Source organism: Falco peregrinus, chromosome 5 (assembly GCF_023634155.1).
Source record: "Falco peregrinus isolate bFalPer1 chromosome 5, bFalPer1.pri, whole genome shotgun sequence".
In the NCBI taxonomy this organism is placed as follows: domain Eukaryota; kingdom Metazoa; phylum Chordata; class Aves; order Falconiformes; family Falconidae; genus Falco; species Falco peregrinus.
Window position 1 is genome coordinate 99,089,826 of NC_073725.1, and position 20,863 is coordinate 99,110,688.

The window sequence follows — 20,863 nt, forward strand, 5'->3', positions numbered from 1 at the left end:
TCTGTCCTCAGTCCTGTGTTAGGAACTGCCCTTTCTCCAGGGGTGTCCAACTCCTGAGGCTTTGAAAGCTGCAGTTCTTGTGCTCACATGGTTACACAAGAATTTCAGCTTGTTTGAAATGCAGGAACAAACCTAAGCAAAACTCAAGTTTCTGACCCTCAGCATTGGATAGAAAAAATTAGGAATGGGACACTGCTCATCAGGGTAGAAAAGTTCATGGAGAAAAACTAGTTGACACGAAAAACTCTATCCATTTCTAGTGGGGAGGCTCAGATAAACCAGCTTGGGATATTCCTGATCAACCAATACAAAGTGGATTTAAAAAACCCAACCAAACAAACAGAAAAAAGAAGAAGTAGGACTATGTGGGATGGGGTATGAAGAGCATACATCCCCTCCCCCCATCCTTTGCTTCACATAGATTTCACTTTCTCCTGGCTTGCCTATATTGGACTTTTCCAAACTAAAAAAAAAAAAAAAAAAGAGGAACAAAAGGACTAAGTAAAATTTTTCATTGACCAATAGAATTGTATTTTTCTCCCATTTGGAATACCAGGACATTCAGATATTCCGCTTTGTCCTCTCTACAGCTCAAACATGGCTTTCCAGCAATCCACAGAACTGAGATAGCACAGTACTGGGCTAGTCCTAACTGACAGATGGAAAGAGAGGTAAAGAGGCAGGCAGGTATTCAATCACACAGTTTTAATTATTTTTTTTTAATTGTTATACTGACCTTTAATGACAAGCGTCTGTAGAAGTGTCGTACTCTACTGTACATTAAAACAATCCTCATAAAAAGTGTTGGAAAACAGTAAGAATATGACCAATAAGGTAAAGCACAGGAATAGTTCTTTATCTTTAATAGTTATCATAGTTATTTTGCAGTGACATTTTAATATTAACATACTCTGAAAACAGGCATTGTATGCAATAACTTTATTAGGGTCAAATAGATATCACAATATAGATTCATCCACCGAGTAGCCATAAATTGGTTACAACAATCATAGAAGAGACTAAGCTGTTTTAAGCTAAGATGCTTTCAACATTACAGCTCATACAATAAGATTATATACTGATAACACTTTGATTTAGAAATGCAGATGATCAGTTTTGATTACTATATTTTGCTTCAGGTTTTTGTTTGCGTCAATGCATCCCATGTGCTGTAGTGAGGAGGGGCTGAATTTCCCAGGGAGAGATCCGAACGGGCTACAAGCCTGGCTCTGGCTCTTTGAGGATGAGTTCCTCCGAGCCTGGGTTATTTGGTCAATCCGGTTACATTCTCCAGTAGCACCAAGCTAGCGCTCAGAGCAGGAGCCTAACAGAGGGACACTTCATCTCGAAACAGCACAGATGGAAAGGTTTTCTTATTATAAGAGGGTATAAAGAAATGTTTATGCTTTGTAAGGTCACAACAACATGGTTGTGATATGCGGTTTTCATGTTCTGCGGTATTAAGCAGCAGGGCATTTTCCCATGGGTTTGTATACTGATATCTGCACCTCTGTTATCTTAGTTAAATAAATACCTTTGTAAACATATAACACAGTTACTTGGTCCTTATTCTCCACAGCTCACGTTAAAAGATTCACAAAACATCCATAGAAATAGTGGTTTACAGAATGAATACTTAGCTGAGTTAAATGGAATAAACATTGGTCAGGTACCATATATACTACTGAATGCCATTTCAAGGAAAAACATTTCAGTTACAAAGCATTCAGAACTTGGGTAAGCCATATATTCAACTCTGCAAAATATATAAAAGATGCATACTTCTTTTAAACATACATTTAACAAAATGTAGTGGCAGAAGTCGAGAAGTTCCGTTTACACGGTCCAGACATTTGGTAGTATGAAACTGCTTATCCATGCACTAAATTACAGATGACTCAGTTAACTGAAATGATAGTAAAATTGTCTGAAACAAAAAAGTTTAACAAAAAAGTGCTCCAAAGAGTCACAGACAGGCAGTTTTGAAAATTTAGGTGCAATGTTACATGCATGGATATACAGAGTACTCTGTAGAAATAATAGTAAAACACTTTTGATTTTCACCAAAATGCAGAATGAAATTCAATTATATTATGCATATTAAATACTACAGACTTGAGGCTACAAAATGCTTCTACCGTCTTAACACATAGAAAACTACCATAAAGTTATCTCTACAGTACATACTACAACACTGACTCCAGGGCACCACCTGCCACAAGCATATCCCCTGGATCTGGCTAGCCAGGGGAAAAAAGGCCAACTCCAGCCCGCCGGCCACCTCCCACCTGCCTCAGGAGGTAGGCTTAGATCTTCAACTGACATTAAACACCGTGTTGTAGTCGTAATTTATGGAAAACCCTTAAAAATCTTGGCGCCACTGAAACTTGAGACCTGTGAAACTCTCTACACGTGGGGGATGCAGGAGCTCATGCTGCGTGAACCCTAGATCTGATTAGCGAAGGAGGTCGGCCCGCTCTGGCCGTAGCTCTGCGACTGGCCGTATTCACCCACCTGCCCGTAGGAGCCTGGCTGGTTGTAGCCACCATCCGGCCCGTAGCTGTCTTGGTTGTAGCCACCTTGGTTGTAGCCACTGGGCTGCTTCTCCATGGTGTCCGGAGGGTGCCGCTGGCCCGAGGAGTGCCAGCCCGTCTCCTTAAACACAAACCAAATGTTGCCTGCCCAGAGGATAAAGTTCAAGAAGCCAAAGACCTGGGTGGGGAGAAGAGGAGCTTGTCACTCGGCAGCCGCGGTCTCACAGCCCAGCCCAATGTTATGGCCCTTGCATGGTTCCGGGAGAAGTCAAAGCTGCTCCCAGCTCATCCTCCTCCCAAAACCTGCTGGAAAATTTTCTCAGCTTTGGAGCAAATGCCCAAATTCATGTCCCTTAGCTGTAGCTCACAAGGTGTCTGTCTTCCTTTTTGTTCCAAAAAAAGATTAAGCTTTTAGGCCAAAACATAGGGGTTTTTGTTTGAAAACGTAATCTAATTTAAAGAAACCATAGAAAGATAATATTGGTATAAACCAAAAAGTGAGATATTAATTTGTCAGCTAACTGGATGTTTTTTGTTGTTGTTTTTTTTTTCTTTTTACATTCTGAAGACCAATTTTATGTTGTATTCTTAAAGGAATTTAAGGCACAACCCCTTTTCCTCCTAAAGGAACACACAGCCCCTGTCGCAGCGAGCAAGTTAAAAGCAGACAGGCCAAGCAATGCGCTTGGACAGACACTTTGCATCCTCCCCATCCCAACCTTGCGCCCTCATCCTACTGTAGCTCCACGGCATGTAGCTGCCGTGAGTCATGCTCTGCCTTTCCCCGCAGCAAGACTGTACTTCCAATTAAATCATTTCAGCTAACTGGTTTACACCAGCCGATTTATGCCAATGCACAGGTGAAAAGAGACGAAAACATGTGTTCAAGGTAAGGGTGAAAAGCAGTCATCAAAGTCACTTACAACCGAAGTGTTGAGGCTTGACATAACAGGGCTGCGAACAGGCAAGCATTTGTTGGACTGCTGTTTGCAGGCAGACATCAGTAACAGCACTTCGTCTGGGTCGGTCGCAATCTTTACATCTGACAGTCCTTTAGCCCAAGCAGATGAGCTCACTAGCCACAAGAACGAGAAGACCACTGTCACAATGAAATCCTAAAAGACAAATCAGTTAGAAGCATTATACTGGTGTGTCCAGTGGGGAGGAAAAAAATATTAAAAATCACCAGAAAACCAAAAGCTTGCAGTAGAGGAGAGAGAAAACAAGAGCTTGTAATTTTGTGGAATGTTGTGATGACTGTCATCACCCACAGCACTGATTTTCGAAGCGCTTGATGTGCCTGATGGGGCAGAGCCCTTCGGCTGCCATCTGCATCTCCGACCTTGAGGCCAGATTCCCACAAATGTTTGGCCGGTACCCGGGATGCTGAGCTGCCTTGGAAATGTAGCTGTTCACAGCACCTGGCTGATGAATTGGGATCAATGAAAAACCAGAGATGCCTGGAAAAGAGCTGGGCCCTCCCGAGGGCTGGCTCTGGCCCCGGCTGCTCCTACAGACAGCTGGGGTGGGTTTCCAATAGGAAATGTTTCCATCTGCGGCAGCATCTCCGGGAGAACCTGAAACTGGCTGATCCTCAGCTACCAGATGAGGAGTTTTCTCACCAGCTACAGGTAAGGCCAAAAGTCCCTGCTGCACGAGCCATGCAGCTGCTAATTATCACGAGCAAACAAATAAACAGCAAGGCTTGCCAAGCACCAAGGCTCCCCTCTGTCCCGGTAAAGCATTTGCTCCCAACGCCTCTCCGTGTGGAAAGAGGGGAGAAGGGGTGGTGGTCCCTCCTGGATCCAGTGCCTCCGAGCAGCTCTGTTCTGAACCACTCTGCTCACTTTTCCCTCGAAAGACTCTCAGGAGCACACACAGGCATAAACTTCTCCTTGTCTTAGCCAGAACAAGTGGCCAAGTGACACTGTTGTTGTGTGGGTTTGGGGGGAAAGGAGGGAGGAGGTGTGATTTTTCAAGCTTTCTTGTGTCTTGCTAAAACAGAAGAGCCTTTCTGCTGTCATATTTCATCCCATCTGTCAGCCCACAACAGATGGCAGAGGTGCCAAAGTCTAACATACCACTAACTGCATCGCTGCGTCTTGATATCCCACCTCCCATGGGGGCTGCTTCCCCTTCCTCCTTACCCAGTGAAGGTGGACATGGGAGGAAGAGAAAACATTCATTACGAATACAGCACTTCAGGTTGCTATCCAAAGAAATAAGTGATCCCTAAGAAACATCATTCTCCTCTTCTACAAGCATGCTTGACATTTGGGGAAGGAGCTCCCCATGGCACCACAGGGACGGAGGACACGAGCCTCCGGCACGATGGAAGAGGCACCAGTCAATAAACCAGCCGCACAAGCCAGGCATGAACAAAGGATTTCTCCACTCACGCAGATGGGATTAAATTAACTGTGCTTGGATGCTTTCCCAAAGAATACATCCTTCTCTTTTAACAGTGCCACAATTTGTTTTCTGCAGGTCCGTGTCTGCCACAGAGCTTTGAGTTCCTCTGACCTCCCTTCATGCTGCCCAAATGGGATCTCTTGAAGAGTGTGAAGCTCTTAAACTATCTTAAAACCCAAAGAGACTCTGTGTAGGCAGAGGCACATAGCCCAGAGTAATTTTTCTTCTCAGGGAGATTTCCAGCGAAAGAAATTATTGTATCTTATATGTCCTAGCAGTAACTGCATGAGAAACTGACTCCTAGAGGCAATTCAATTGCAAACATTTCCTAAAAACTGCAGTTGGTAGAAAAACCAGACATTCACTGAGCTGTGGATTATGATGGGATATGCTCTTTATTTGCTATGAAGCTTGACACGTTATCTACCTGGATGCCAAGACCCCATATAGGCGCTGATTGACACAATAGACAGGGACACACCAGAGTTTAGGCGAATATATTTTTTAAAATGACAAGCCATTCTCTCTCAATGCCACCGTGCTTCTAGACTTTGCAATCTAAATCACGCCATCAGTTCATTGGCAGCAACAAAATAAATGCATAACAGCAGGGAGAAATCTGCAGCAGAGACAAATGTACCAAAACTAACACAATGTAGGAGCTTAAACTTGCTAAAAAGAGGGAAGTTTTAAAGTGAGCAAAGTTCTTTGAGCAGGTGGCAGCAGCTCGGACCTGCTGTGGAGCCCCTCGTAGACCCTGACCCCGTTCCGGTGAGGCAGTTGTACAACTCATGGCACAAGTGACTGTGATGTGCAGGAATCCATCACCCCAACTAATGGCTGACTTTAACGTGCTGGTAGGAACACCCAGCGGCACTGTGCAGTTGAGGGGCTGGTCCTAAAGAGATGAAGTATTTAGTGTTATTTCTCAGGTCTTGCCTTCTCCATCTCACCCCATCTTCCAGCCTTCTGCTGACCTCCTCCGCTCCCCTGCACCAGGGTGTCCACACGCACCTAACCCTGCCCTCTCTGCCACCAATTCCCCTATGAGAGCAGATTGGAGCCCTGGGGAAAGGCTTTGTACTCCTGGTGGATGGGATCAGCCCTCTTACACAGGAACTTCCAAAACCAGTTAAAGTCTGGCTAGGTGCAAGAAACACACCGTGCCAAGAGGCAAAGATCCTGCAGTGGCACTCGGAGAAGGAACCACGCAGCCCATCCACCAGCTGGCCAACATCTTGTCAAGAAGTTTGGTCAGAAAGGCAAATGAAACACCAGGAGTTTTCAGCAGGTGCTCTCACCAAGGCTACATGGTGAGGCTTGGGCTCTTGGAGAATTTGTTCCATCTCCTCCGTGCTGTGCAAGGAGCAAAATATATGACTAGAGCAAACTCCCATCTTCCTATTTATTCTGAATCTTCGCTAACCTTCAGCTTTGGCTGGAACTCGAACCTCCCTTGTTTTCAAGTGGGTTTGGATTTCTGGCTGAACATTTTCACAGCTCTGGGTGGAACGCAGCTACAAGATAATGACATGCTAAAAAGTGAATTTCAAGCTAAGCTGTTCTGTGGCTTAATGTCTATCTGGAGAATTTCTCCTTGGTAATTAAAGCCAGAGCGTCTGCATACTAAAACAAATCTTGCATTTGAATGTTTAATATCCCCATAGCATGGGTGATTCTTTTTTTCCTTTGGAAAAAAGTAATTTTTGTAGTTGCTCTCTTGAAATGGTGTCTACAGATCTCTTCTGTGCGCCTTGTTGTACAGTTATGCTATGCTCCTAATACTGCAAAGTTTCTTTCTCGGATCTCAGCTGAGATACTTTGGTCTGCCTTCAGGTGCCTTTGGGAAGGAGGCAAAATAGGAATGTGTAGGAGAAAGCAGAAAACAGTATTTAAAATATGCTGAATATCCAAGCAGGGAGTTTTTAGAGCCTGAAGTATGTGTAACAAACAAAAAAAATAATCTTGCTGCCTTTTTCAAGTTGAAACTTGCTATTACTGAGTTTGCCAAAAATGCCTACTTGGAACAGTTTTGTATATTATACATTTTAGAACAGAACTGTGAATGCCTTTTCTTTTCATGGCAACTAAAACATTTCTCCTTGCTATCAAGCTACTGGCTTTTGCAAAATGCCCATCTCTGGAGGGGACAATCACTTTGAGTTGCTTAAACCTCCCGAGCACAGTTTCAGATCAGTCAGCATCGAGCGCGATCTCACCCAGCCAAAAGCATCTGCAGAAGCTGCTCGTTGGCTTGGAAAGGGGACGTGTTTCCTTTGCTCGTGGCTCCAGCAACCCCCAGGGCACGGTAACACGTGTCCCCGAGCGCACTCTGCCCTGCTCTCTCTCCTGGCCAATGTGGTCCAAGTTTGGCATGATGGCCCTGGGCTGCTATGCTTGAAAATGTGCAAAACCTCAGCTCTGGCCAGGCTGGAGGGTGCCCAGCATCCCTGCTGCGCTGGCGCTCCCTCCTCCCTCACTGAACCACAGCTGCGGGCCCCGTAACTGGCTTCCACTCAGGGCTTTCAGTGCCTCTCTGCAAGCGCTTCCATCTGCTAACACTCCTGCTACAGAACCTTTGCATCTGACAAAACCTTCTCAATACTTTTACAGCAGACGAGGGAGCAACTCCTCACACACCAGAGCCTACAAACCCTCCCAGCCAGAGCCCACCCAGCCCAGCAGCATTGCCTACAGGCTTCATGGGCAGCCAGGCAGGAGCAGAGGCAGATTTCTTTACCCCAGCAGGGACAAACCATTCAGAGGATTTGCTTTCACAGTAACAAACAACTTAAAAATTCAAGAACCACCCCAGTGAGAACCATAGCCCCAGACCAGGTAAGTCCAACAGCAGGTTTCTGCAGGCAGCAAACACCACCTTCCTACAGTGGCGTTTTAGCTCTTTTTTGGTTTGAACAATGTCCCACCCCAGATTTTCTGCTGAATGAAGTTTTGAAAGAATTACGTGCTTCTTGCAATGGTGTATGGCCTTGCAAGCTTGCTTCTGCCAGGGATGTGCAGAGCCCTTCGGGAGGCACCAGCGTGTACAGCAAGGTCACCATGTCTTGTGTTTCAGAAAAGGAGATGACAACAGTGGGCTGAAACAGCTCTTTGAAATGCAAAGAATTATTCAGGTTATTCATAATTTCATTTTTAAACTGCAAGAGTTCAGTCTTTGTTTTTACAGATGGCTCTCTATTCTTTTCCTATGCATTTTCTAGAAAGCTGGACAAAGGGGAGGAAATAAAACGTAAAGACATCTCCAAAGAGCAGACTAGGAGTGTGCTTAACTCGCTTGGTCTGCAACATGTGTCGAGAACCAAACTGCTTAATGTGATTATTCACATAACTCCAGATGGAAAGGAAAGATTTCATCTTCTTACAGGTAAGCATCTTTATGCACCGTAAGAATGAGATTATCTACTAATCACTATAAAAATGAAATATTTCTTTTCACGGCTATGTCAGCCACTTTTCTTGGCTAAATATTTTTATGTTTTTGTATTAGTAGATCAGAATACTAATAAGATCATTTACATTTATACATGAATATATTTGTTTTTCCATGACCAATCTATAACTTCCCCAAGACAAACCTGAAGGCACACAGAGACAGAGTTGTCAGTGTGGGTTTTAAATGGAGTACATAAGGGGTATTAAGACGTCTGAGTGATACGTACAGATACATATTGACTCTGACTATTCTTTCCTTTATTTTCCCAGAGATATATGGAAGCGTCTACCCCCGATCCCCTAAAACTTCAGCACAGGACTAACTGTTGGGTCGAGTACTCTCTGCTCGCAAGCAGCTGCAAACGTATAGATCTGAAGCAGGGCATCGAGACAGAGGTGCTAGGGGCAGCAGTCCCAGGGTGCAGCTCATCTCTGCTCTCATGACAAACCAGCAATGCCTCCCCAGGGTACATAGTGGTACACCAGTGGAAACCAGTTTAGGTTGGTCTGGGAGATGCAGACATACTGAAAACTGGTGAGATTTTGTACATAGCATTCATTAAAATCTAAGTCACCATCTCCAATTAATTTTCTTTAAAATGTTTTTGGCTCTGGAGCACTAATCAGTCATTTGAGACACTGGCTTGCACTTGTCACCGCCGAGGTGAGCCCCCAGCTCCTCCCTGTACGTGTGCATTGGCGGGAGTTTGCAATGAAATTAAACGCACAGCTGCAATTTGCAGAGCTCAGAAACACATTGCACATATCTATTAAGTATTTAATATCTGGCAAACTGCTCCTTGTGGCTTTAGGAACTGGGAATCCAAGGTCCTCTCTTAGGTTCATCTATCTATTACGACCCCCCCCGCCCCCTGAATGGTCTCTGCATGGAGCTAGCGAGGCAAGCGGAGGGTGCACACAGCAAGGGCTCACTGGGAAGGGGTGACCCTGCCTCCATCACAGATGTGTGACACAACCAGGGCCCCTGTGTTACCAAAAGGAAGATTTTCATCCCCCACACCTGACAGGCGATGTTAGCAACAGACATGGCTCACTGCACAGCGAATGAAACAAGGTGCCATCCAAACGGCCACGGAAGGAATAACGGCTTCACCGACTGGAAATCCTTCCTTGCCATGATGTCTCACTTCAGGCTGAACATTACAATATTTTTCCACAGTTAAAATGATGCTTTGTGAGATCTCAGCACATGCAGTTGAGCTTCCCTATATCTGTATAAACAAGGTAAATGTGAAACATCTGTGACTGAAATGTCTTTGCGAGTTTCTCCTGACTTAGTGGTCATTAAATTCTTTATAATTGTATATTCTGCATCCAGTCAGGCTGCTGCATGTTGGTAATATATTGATGATTCTCTGACTGTCTGTGCAAGGTTATTTTTTTTTTTTTAAATAAATTAAAATTTCAAGTGAAAGGGTTTTTTTCCACTCTCCACTTCTCCTGTCATACTCATTTTTCAAATCCTGAAAATTTGTCAGGAGGAAAGGCAGCCAGTTCGGAGAGGGTGCCACTTAAAGGCAGATGTCATCCCAGACTGAGCAAATATCAAGCCAAGAGGAAGCACAAGGCTTAAAATGGGAATGGGTTTAAAATGGTTTTTGTGATCAGGCACTGCAGCAGAAGCAAGGACAGATGAAACTATCGTCTTCTAACTCTTCACTAAGAGGTAAAAAAATGGTAGTCTGGAAACAGTGCCTGCCACACAGATCCCACCTGGCGACAAAGCAGTGTGGGCTGCCCTGCCTCCTGCACCCACACGTGCTGGTGGCTGCTGGCTGGACTCGGGTGTGCACAAAGTACCTCGGATTTCTGCAGCACTTTTTTTTTTTTTTTTTTTTTTGGAAGGAACAGTCTCAGGGATGAGACGTACTCACACATCTGATCTGATATACGTGTGATCTTGCTAGGTACATCAGTTCAGTGTAGCATTTCCCTGGAGCTGGAGGATGCATCGCCTGCCTCCTTTGCACAATGCATTACACCCCTTAGGTGAGCCCTGCGGCTGGGGAAGCTGGTTTTCACTCTGAGTTTCCCTTGACCCTTGAATTCCTCCTGGCTACAGTTACTTGTTTTTTCTCTGCCTGGGGCTCTGCATTTTCCCTACACCTCCACTGCACAGCAGGACTCCCACCCTGTCCCAGTCAGGCTGTGGTCTCGCAACCATTGCACTGTGCAGCCTCCGGAGAGACCAGCAAGGATGTGGTCCAGGTGAAAAAGGGTCTTTTTTTCTAAAAATACCCAACACAACAGAGCTGGCAGCGCAAAGGAGATGCTGAAGCGTGGGGCTGGGGCAGATGGGACTCCCCTCCCAGCAGGCACAAGCTGAGCACAACCCTCAGCCACTTCCCACCACCACTCACCCGCTGGAGCTGCTTTTGCTGTAGGACAAATTCAGAAGCATCTTTATATTCTGAACAAATAAGGTCATTTAGGCTTGGTTTAAAGACTGGGAAATAGCAAACAGAGGCTTTGGTAACAGACACTGTTAAATTTAACCTGTGGATTCAATTACAGTCTATTACACAGAACAAATTAAATCAACTCCACGTTAGCGCTGTAGCGGATTGCACCACGCATCCTATGACAAACATGACTGCAGCAGCAAGGTCCTGGACGATAGCAAACAGCCACATCCTAATCTGACTTATTAGTATTATTTCTTCCTCTTTCCTTATTCTGTTGCTACACAGGATAACGTGGTTGGTGAGAAGAAAGAATTATTTTCCTCAAGAAAATTAAAGTGGCAGATCTCTGCAACTAATTCTTTGATGAGACAGTCCAAAATGAGATATTGCTTGATATCAACCGAATCAAGAAGAAGCAAGGCACTTCATTTCTTTACTGTTTCTGTAGGGACCCCTTTATCTTGCCTGTTCTACCTCTCCTCTCTGAAGATTTCCCCTCCTTTCCTTGCCATTTTCTAGGGAGAGAGGAAAGGTCCCAACAGTCCCCAAATGAAGAGATTAATTTCATTTGATATGGATTTAGAATTTCTCCTTCTGTAACAATTCATCAGTTCTGAATTATGCAAACTTAAATAAAACAAGTCATATCTCCTTGAGGGAAAGATTTTCCTGCTGCAAAACCCTGTGATGCTAAGATTACCTTCCTACGGTTTAATCTTTTGCTTACTGTTACTGTAGTTATTCCCTTTAACAGGTACAGCCTTTCTGTGCTGGCATTTATTTTCCTTTCTGTTTTTTTCTTCTTATGCTCTTTACCGGTGGCTTTCAGTCACTTAAGGCAAAATCTCAGCCAAATGTCTGCTTTCTGTCCATCGTAAAATTTAGATTTTTCTGAAATCCAGAACTAACTCTTTACATCAGTTCTCACTAAACTCTGCCCACCTCCCCTTTGAATTGCTCTCTTCACACCAAGACATCAGAGAAATATTTCCTCTACCTTAGTGTGACCTCACCCTTGCAGCCACGCAGGAGAGGGCTGCCCATGGAAGGGACAGTGCGCTGCAGCGCTGCAGCCCGCGGAGACCTGACCCAACTTGAGCGCAGCGGAGGATGAGCACACAGCCCTTGGCAGCCCGGCAAGCCCATGGGGTGTACCACGGGCTGGGATGTGTGGACAGGTAAAGCACACCGCCAACAAAATAGTTCTTACTGCCTTTACAGTCTGGATTTATGAGAAAATGAATGCACAGCAGCACTTGCTTTTTGTCACAAGCCTTCAGGAATCAGTAAAAAGAAAAATAAAGGCATGAACAGCCACAGCTTGATGGGTGCATAGAATGATAACTGCAAAGTAAGGAACCTCATAAACCAGTGCTGAGACATAAATGTGCTGGGAGCTCAGCGTAATACTGGAAAACCAGCCACAATTTTCCAAAGCAAAATAATTTGGCTGTACCTGGCGGTAATTAGCAATAAGCAATCTCCCTGGCTAGGCTTTGGTCAGGGGCATGGTTTCATTTGTTTGCTAGGGTGATGTCCAAGATCTCCTCTTCCCTTTTTTCCCCACCGACCAAGCTGTGCTGTCCCAGATGTATGGCTCAGGCCCCAGTTCTGCAACCACCCAGCTACATGTTCATTGTTTGTGTGAACACCATCACTACATGCAGTGGGAGAGCAGCAGGGAATCCCACAAGTACAGACAAGATTAGGACTAAACTCCACCCGCACTTAGTCTTTGTTACGTTTGATGTTACAAGTTTAAATCATCATTAAGATTAAAAAAAACAGAGATGAATGCAGAGATGCTTTGGGCATCGGGCCACCTGGATCTCCCAGACCACACTACATCCTCGACCACCAAAAAAAAGCAAGAGGTGAAGACCTCTGCATGAAAATGCTGCAAATGCACACTTACAATTAGAGGCCCTCTGTTGTTTTCACGGTACTTGTTCTGGAAGAAGATATAAACCACGGTGGCCGCCAGCGAGTAGAGGAAGGCAAAGACTGCAATGGTGACAAAGAACTCCGCTGAAGAGGAGAAGTCCCCTATCAAGGAGAGCTTTTCTCGGCGCTTGCCTTCACAAGTGGGAGCATCGAAATTCACTTGATGCAACCTGGAAAACATACCAAAGAACGGCAGGTGAAGTATAGAAAAAGGGAACTGTGACCTGAATAAAGATATAAATACATTTGCTCTGTCTCCCTATCGCATTCCTGATGCGCATCGATCTCCTGTTTGAGTGCAAGTGGTCTTGTGGGCTGTGCTCATCAGAGCTGCTTGTACACATGAGATTACCTCCATGCGAGTGTCTATGTGAGACTGAGGACTTGAAGCACATCTTTTAATCAGCCTCAGAAAAAAGTTGATGTTCCAATGGTTTAACACAACCTCCCTCTCCTTTCTGGGGTTTTGCCATGGCAACAACTGAAAAAGGATAACACAAAACCCAATTTGATTCTCAAATTCTTATAGTCAAGGCAGCAGAAAACAGGTCCTATCCTCTATACTAAGCCCATGAGCTACCTGACTTTGGAAGTTTATGACTTTCTTGTCTAGAACTGCCTAGTGCATAACTACCCGGGGCTGCTAGCCCCTGGGGCCGTGAGCCACAGAGCACTTCTACATGAAAAGCTTTTAAAACCAAGCTGCAGCAGGAATACACAACTTGGCTCAAAGAAATCGTCCGCATGCCCTGGTTTAGGCAACCAAAGCCCTAACCTTATACTCACGCACCGTTTGCAATCAGCGGCCAAGCTAATAGATTTGTGGCTCTGACTGGTGGCTCCTGCCAGACTCTTTTTTGCTGTAATGATTTTAATTTCTGATTCAGAAAGAGAAAGGGGATCCCTGGAAGGGGTACTTGGGCAGGTCCTGTTGCATGGCCCAGATTACCAGCAGTGGGGACACAGAGATCACGCTGCTCTGCGCAGGGAGAGTGGAAGGGATGAAGCCAGCAGCAAGTTAACAGCAGCAATTAAAGAAGTTATGATCTGGTGCAGAGAAAGGATGAAGCCTTCTGGGAGACATTCCTCTGCTCAAGGGCAATTAATGTGTGCAACAGCAACCCAACTGTAGCAGCAGCCATGAATATATGACTAAATAAGAAGTTGGGCCCCCAGAGGAAAACAAAGCACCTGCAGCAGAAATCACAGAAGATGGATTAGTGGATGTTAGAGGATTGCATGACTTTTCACTTTTCCTGGTCCAAACTAAATGTACCCGAATGCGTGGCCAGAACCTTTTCATCAGCAGTTGACGCATAACACCGGTTATTTGCCTCAGGCATTTTCTTCCCTGAGATTCTGTCACTATAGTAGTGGTGGGATGAAAACAAGAAATGTGTCTGCCTGGGCTGCGGAGACGAGCAGCAGCTGAGTCGCCTCCCCTACGTGAACCCAGGAAAGTCTGATGAAAACTGAACACGTAAGAGAGGCTCTAATGCTCATGATCAGACAGTGTGCACATACACTTTGTCAAGGCTTATTGTGCTTTTCTAAAGGGGGTGAAAAAAATGGAAGGAAAATTTCCTAGTGCCTGTCATGCCAATTTTGCAGCCTGGAGAGAAGGTGGTTTTGTTTTAACCCTCGCCAGGATTACAGAAAGATTTGAAATGCATGATCTGCATGGTCTGAAAAGAAAGGCTCCTCTGCTTTCCTCAGGCACATGCAGCTGCTCAGGTGCTGTACTGACACAGAACGCTGGGAACCTGGTTCCAAACCCTTTGAAAACAGTGGCAGCCTCTGTAGGGCTCTGGATCAGTAAGAATCTTGGCCCCATCCCTGCTTGCCGAGGGAATGCAATGGTGTACAGCCAGAGGCTGCGCTCACAGTCCCCTCCAGGGCTTGAGGCTGGCTTCAAGCACACTCCCCACCCAGCCCGGGGCAGGGGACACCTGCAAGGTGTGCAGAGCCAGCGCTGGCAGCCACCCTGTGCTCCTGTCCCCTGGCACACCCAGGGTCTATCATCAGCCCAGACTTTGCAACTCAGTATAGACATTCAAGGTTGGGTGAGGGTTTGTGTTTGTCTGTTGTTGTTGTTGTCACCCCCACCAAAACACCAAATGCTTAAGTAGCATTTTCTGGTTCTTGAATAACTAACCACGTTTGCTGTGTTTGAACGGTCGCGCTCAGGTACCACAGCTGCTTTTCCAGGGCCCCGTTTCAGGGTGTGTTTTCTGCTTTTCCAGCTGAGCACAGTGAAAAGGCTCCGGCCCCTCACCAGAAAGCCAGGCTTGGCTGCAATGGTGGGACCTCTAGCTTTACATCACCACCTCACACTGCTAACAGGCTTTAGAGAATTGCTCTGCCCCCCACATTGCTTGCACAACCACTGTGGAAATGGGCTGAGTTACATTAAACACAGTCAGATTGCTTTTTTTGGGGAAAAAAAACCCAAAAAACAAACTAACAAGGCAATTCTGCACACATTTTGTCATGTAAAACACATCTTCAGGGTGTTTTTTTTTCCTCCCCTGGAGTCCTGAAATAGCACACCGGGCAACGCATGGTGTTGCAAGTAGCAGTTGACACTCCTGAGTATACCCAAGATGAAATAACTTAAGGAACGTTTCTATCAGGATTTAGGTTGGGAGCTGCTGCCCATCCCTGGCCCCGCTGACTGGCCTCGGTCACCACAGCCCCACCCAGTCTAACCACCACCAACCCATCAGCCTTTCTGAGACCACTTTCCTTTTCCATCCCTGTTTTCCTGACTGCACCTTAGTTCTGAATCAAGCCAGAAAACCCCCCACATTCATACATTATATTACCATCATACTTGCATCTTCCCAGCAGTGCTTTTGTGGCCAAGCATCTGTCAGGGATACCAGATCACAGAAATCTTCTTCCATCAAGTTATTTTTATTCACTTTGCTTTTTTTTTTTTTTTCTTTTTTTTTTTTTTTCCTTCAGATTTCCCTAGCGTCCAAGAGGATGTGCAGTAATTGGTGCCTCTTGCGGCCACTTCACCGCTGCCCAAACAACCGAGATCTCAGTTGTGCAAAGGGCCCCAAAATAGACCATGACTCAGACCTGGGAAGAGAAGACGTGGCAGGGAAGAGAGATGAGTGAGCCAAGCCCTGGGGTGGTTAGGGTGGATGTCGACTTTGCAAGATAGATTTGAAGCGTTTCTTTAAAGCAAGGGAGGATCAGTGACAGAAAATCCAGTTTCACTGATCGAAACCTCTTTGATCTGGAATGGCATCCCAGAGAGAAAGCGCTGATTTTTCCACCGATGTTGCTGAGTCAGCCTTTCTGGGGGCAGGATGGCTTGTTGATGACTCACAAAAAATTAATTGCCTCTACCTCTGCCTCCCACTTTTGATGTAATTCTACCTGTTCTGCATCTTGCTTTCTCTGACTTGTTCTTCTTTCATCTTCTCTTATCTCTCACTCTTTGCACCCCACCTTTTCCTTCAAGTCATCTTGCATCTTCCTTCTGCTGCTCCCCTTATCTCTAGCACCACCCCTGCATTTCACCTTTGCCTCTCCATTTCTTAAGCAAAACCAGAAGCCCTGGCAGTGACCTTTGCAATCGTGCCCTTTGTTAGCACTTGAGCAATACTGGTGGGCTGCATTAGCAGAAGTGATTTTCCCTACTTGGTGGACAATGTAAATAAAGAGCACTTCAGTAATAAATTGATCTAATCAGGGAAAAAAAGTAGTGAAAAACCTTTCCCCTCTAAGTTCCTCCAAAAATAAGCTGGACAGTGCTTTTTGCCTTGTATTACACTGAGTGCTGTTATTAATTCAGAAATGAAGCTGACGACTCAGGAATGTGACCTTGCAGCCCCCACTCAGGCAGCGTGGCACCAAGGTTGCCCTGGCTGCTCACTGCCACTGGCACCATCCCCTTCACCTGCTGGTTCTGTTTGCAAACAGCCACCGCCACTGCCAAGCCATCCAGGTCCAAATTCCCTCAAATTCCCTTGAATCTGTAGCAAGTCCACCAAAGGCAGTCAAGTTTCACCGATGAAGTCACAGTAATTAAGGGCTTCTGAGGTTTCTTCTACCATTTGGCAAACTTTCTGTTGCCGTGGGAAATATGATGACAAGACGGCTGTATTGTCTGGCTTGACAAGATCAAAAGAGGGCAGGAATGTTTTACAGTGAAAAAAAGGATTTTTACATTGTTCCACAATAGCGAAGAGCAGTTACATTTTCAGACACTAATTACCCCTGCTCTGAAAACAAGACGTGAAGCCAGACATGCTGAACAAAGCTACAGCTGTTGCATATGCGTGGGGGAGCAGAAGCTGTGCTCTCTCCATGTAAATGTCAAGTTGCCTTTCCTTCCTGAACTTTCTCAGCACAATATTCAAGCCACAATTTTAATTTTAATTATGGCCCCTCTTTTTTTTCTGAGCAGCCTAGTCTACCTGATGATCTTTGAGTTACAGAAATGGTCAGAGCCAACCACCCCAAAGACCCATCTTGTCCCATGTCCCACTCCACGGAATTAGGGACACGGAAAAGCCCAAGCAGGAGAGTGTGCACCAAGTGATCTAATCTTGCCTGACTCACCAAACCTCCCCCTTCAGCAATGCACACAGGGCTTAGACTTGAAACCAACAGAACATGCAATTAACAGCAAGTATGTGCTCAAGTATTATTGATGAACCGGCACAGATTTCCTCTCCTGGGCTTTGATCAGTGCCTGGATTAATAAATAACAGATAAAGTTCTGCTTCCAAAAATTCTCAATGGGGTTAGTGTTTCTCCATTCTTTTACTAGGACGTGGTGAAAAACAGTCAAAAAAAAAAAGCTATCTGTTTTGGCAGGTTGTCCTATTTTCTGAAAATAGCATCTTGTAATCCACCCCCCAACCCGTCTACAACATGCTTGAACAAAATCTGCAACACCCACACACGTGCTTGCAAAAACCCAGAGATCCATTATCCTTTTACTGGGCTTTATTTCTCCCTCACTTGTTTCTGGTAGTCAAATTGTCAATTGTATTTATTGTCTGCAAAGTAACGAGAGAAATATACTGCTGGAAATTAGTTACTGCAGGTAGCATTTGTGGAGGAATTTGCAGTGAGATGTTTATCTTGGCTGATAACCTTCAAATTGAGGGGGAAAATGAAATTTCAAAACAACAGTAGTGAGATGCTGAGTGTCACAGGGCCCTTGAGCAAATCAAACCGCTCTGTCGAGGCACAAGAACATGACAGGGTTTTTCGCCTTCATTTCTCTGGGATCAGTGTAAAAGCATTTCTTTTAGTTAACCCTGGAAAGGCTGCAGCTCCCCCATTTCAGAGGACTGTGCTGATGTGCTTTCACACCAGTGCCTCCAGCCAGCCAGTCCCGGGGTAGATGCCCCTGCAAGACACCAAACAGGGAATTTTCATAGGTTTAGTAGAAGAAAACTAAGAAGTGTGAGCCTTGCCTCTCACAGCAGAGCTCATCACTCCCGTAAAGCTCCTCTAGAGATATTACCTGCGTTAAGAAAAATACTTTAGAAGTAACCTTTAATGCTCAGGTGAAAGTGGAAGTCTGCCTGAGACGGAATGGTCTTTTCTCTAACGAAATGGAAGTCTGTTGGCTTTTCCAGCACTCTTCCCAGCCTGTTCTCAAGGACGAAGCAAGGCACACAGTGCTCCTCACTGCAAAGAACATTTCCTGTGGTGCTGGACATCCCTGCATGTTCAGCGCTAAATTCTGGCTATCTGAAAGGCTGCCCACAGGGAACAGGCTTTCTTCCAGCCTTCGGAAGGGTGGATGGAGTTGAGCTCTGCAACTTTCTCCTTTGCCTTCCAAATCTGCTCTGGAGGGGGGAACCCTGCAGCAGCGAAGCTGTGCTACAAGCTCTCATACACACCATGAACTCTTGCAGAGGGAGCCGCTGCTAAGCGGTTTCCCTCAGTCCATATTTCTTGCCAATTATAACCATTATCTAGTAATTCCTGTAGGTTCTGAACATTTGCACCCAGGCATCCTGGAGCTGTTGACATCAGTCTCTTCTTGAGGTAGTCAGCCTGTTAATACCACATTTGAACTGCTCAAAGTCATTAACGCTGAAGTTCTCTCCAGCCCTTCCAGTGAAACAGCTGAAATGTTAGCAGAGCCCTGGGCAGCCGTGGGGTTGTGATGGGCTTAGCCCAGCAGCGGGACAGCGGGTATCACGGACACAACTGCTCCCTGGCCCTTTTGCACTTGTAGTGTCCTAGCAAAGCCAGAGTTTTCTACCCCTTCACGAACAGCGACAAGACTGTTTCTCACCCCAAGCCTGCTCCCTAACAGCTCTCTTCCCAAGATGAAGAAATTATCATTTACTTGAGCGTTCCTGTCCCCCGCTTTTGCCACTGCCCATCTGCCACAATGCGCACCCCAGCGCTGCCTGCATATGCCACAGACATTTGAAACTGTGAGGTGCTTGCCAGTATTTCCTAACTGTCCCAGCAATTTTGCATACCTCACTCTACCACCCCGCAAAAAGAAATACCCGCTCCAGACTTCCCAGCATCCAAAGGTGCCTTCAGTACCCTCCCCTCCTACGTCTCCTCCCCTTCCAGAGCAGCTGCACATTAGTTTCTACCACATAGCTATCCCTACAAAATCAGTTCATTTTTCTCTGGAGATGGAAAACAACAATAAAATTATCCAGCTGACTCAGCAATCCAACCTTGGTCTTTTGTTTCTTTGCTTTCTAGCGGAAGAAAGAATATAGTTTGCTCATCAAACAGCATTCAAAAAAAAAGTATTTCACCTTGAGCTTCTGTTCTCTCAATGAAATCTCACCGTTTCTTCCCAAAACATCCCAAAGCCCGTATCTCTCTAGAATTATTCAACACTACCAGTAGTTTCACTCACATACTTCATCTTGCAAACATTTATTCCTAACTTATGTCCTGGACATTTGAACATCCTAAAGATCTCCCCCTTGCTTCAGCTGCCTTCAGTGGCTTACACCCATCCAAACACACGTCCAAAGCAGCATCACCAAAAATACCCCAGAAGACGCTGCTGGGAAGCTAACCAGGAAAGCTGTAGCAACCTGTATCTCCTCTTCTGGTTTATTTCCAGTCAAAATAATGGAAAATATCCCCCCACCCCCACCCCATATTTTTGATTTCTTAACTTGTCAGGTTCCCAGCCCTCACTCGCACATAGCCGTTGTGCAAACATTTGGCCAGTACTATTTTCCTACAGTAGTGTTTTTAATAGGACAAGCTGTCAGCCACAGTTGCTGTTGCAACACACCACACTGTGCGTACCGTGCTGGGAGCAGTAGCAATTCCCCCAGTGCAGGCAGCTCAGAGCAGGCACACCAGGATGCCTACCCAGAGCTGCACGACATGCATGTCCTCTGCTCCATCCCTCACCACCTCACATCTCTCTCCTGCTAATACAGTGAGTCAGAGACCCTCTGACGCGCTCGGGTCTTCAGGCAGGGAAGCTACAAAACCCTTCTGAGGATGGAGTCTAAAGACATTGGAATAGGGACAACCCCAGCGGTGGTGGGGAGAGGGCAGCAGTGCCGTGTCTGCAGCCTAGGAACCCTCTTGCAGGACCTGCTTCCAGTGATCACGTTCACAAAGCTCTTGGAAAACAGCCTGCGTAACAGCTTCGTCACACTCCCAGAGGAAGAAACATCCCAGACGTGTGCCAGCCATAGCAATGAACCTCCCCAGACTGTGCACGTAGCAGTAATGCAAACCCTCGTACTCTGTCGTAGCACCAAAAAAGAAATAAAACGGCTCATTATAGCACACATGCCGCCGGGAGTGCTCGGAAAGCTGAGTGGGTGATCCCAACCCCACTTCCAAGCCTACATCCAGACCCAGATTTATCTCCCAAGATATTTTCACAGCTCTTCTCAGAAACACACGCTTTTCCTTGCTGTGCAAGCAGAGCACAGCGCTCAAAAGACATGCTCTACTGGTCTTTACAAACCCAAATACCTCCTCAAATTCAGCACTTACGTTCTCTGCGGTACAGAGTGGTGGCACTACGCTCTCATTTCCCTATTTTCTTGAGGTGAACTGCCTCCTAGTCACTGGGAAGTCTAGCTATTATCTCTGAAGGAAGGTAACCCT

The 20,863-nt window shown here is 45.7% G+C and overlaps 1 protein-coding gene across 2 annotated transcripts in view; it reads right to left on the reverse strand.

Annotated features, from left to right (window-relative positions):
- Positions 1-924: 924 nt before the first annotated feature.
- Positions 925-20,863, reverse strand: part of SYNPR (synaptoporin) — a 109,937-nt gene continuing 89,998 nt past the window's right edge. For both annotated transcript variants that reach the window (XM_055806590.1, XM_005229972.4), the window contains 3 exons: positions 12,741-12,939; positions 3,458-3,649; positions 925-2,712 (listed from right to left, as the gene is read on the reverse strand). In XM_055806590.1, coding sequence (XP_055662565.1) covers positions 2,446-2,712; positions 3,458-3,649; positions 12,741-12,939 — 658 coding nt within the window. In that variant the 3' untranslated portion in view covers positions 925-2,445. The remainder of the gene's footprint in view (positions 2,713-3,457; positions 3,650-12,740; positions 12,940-20,863) is intronic.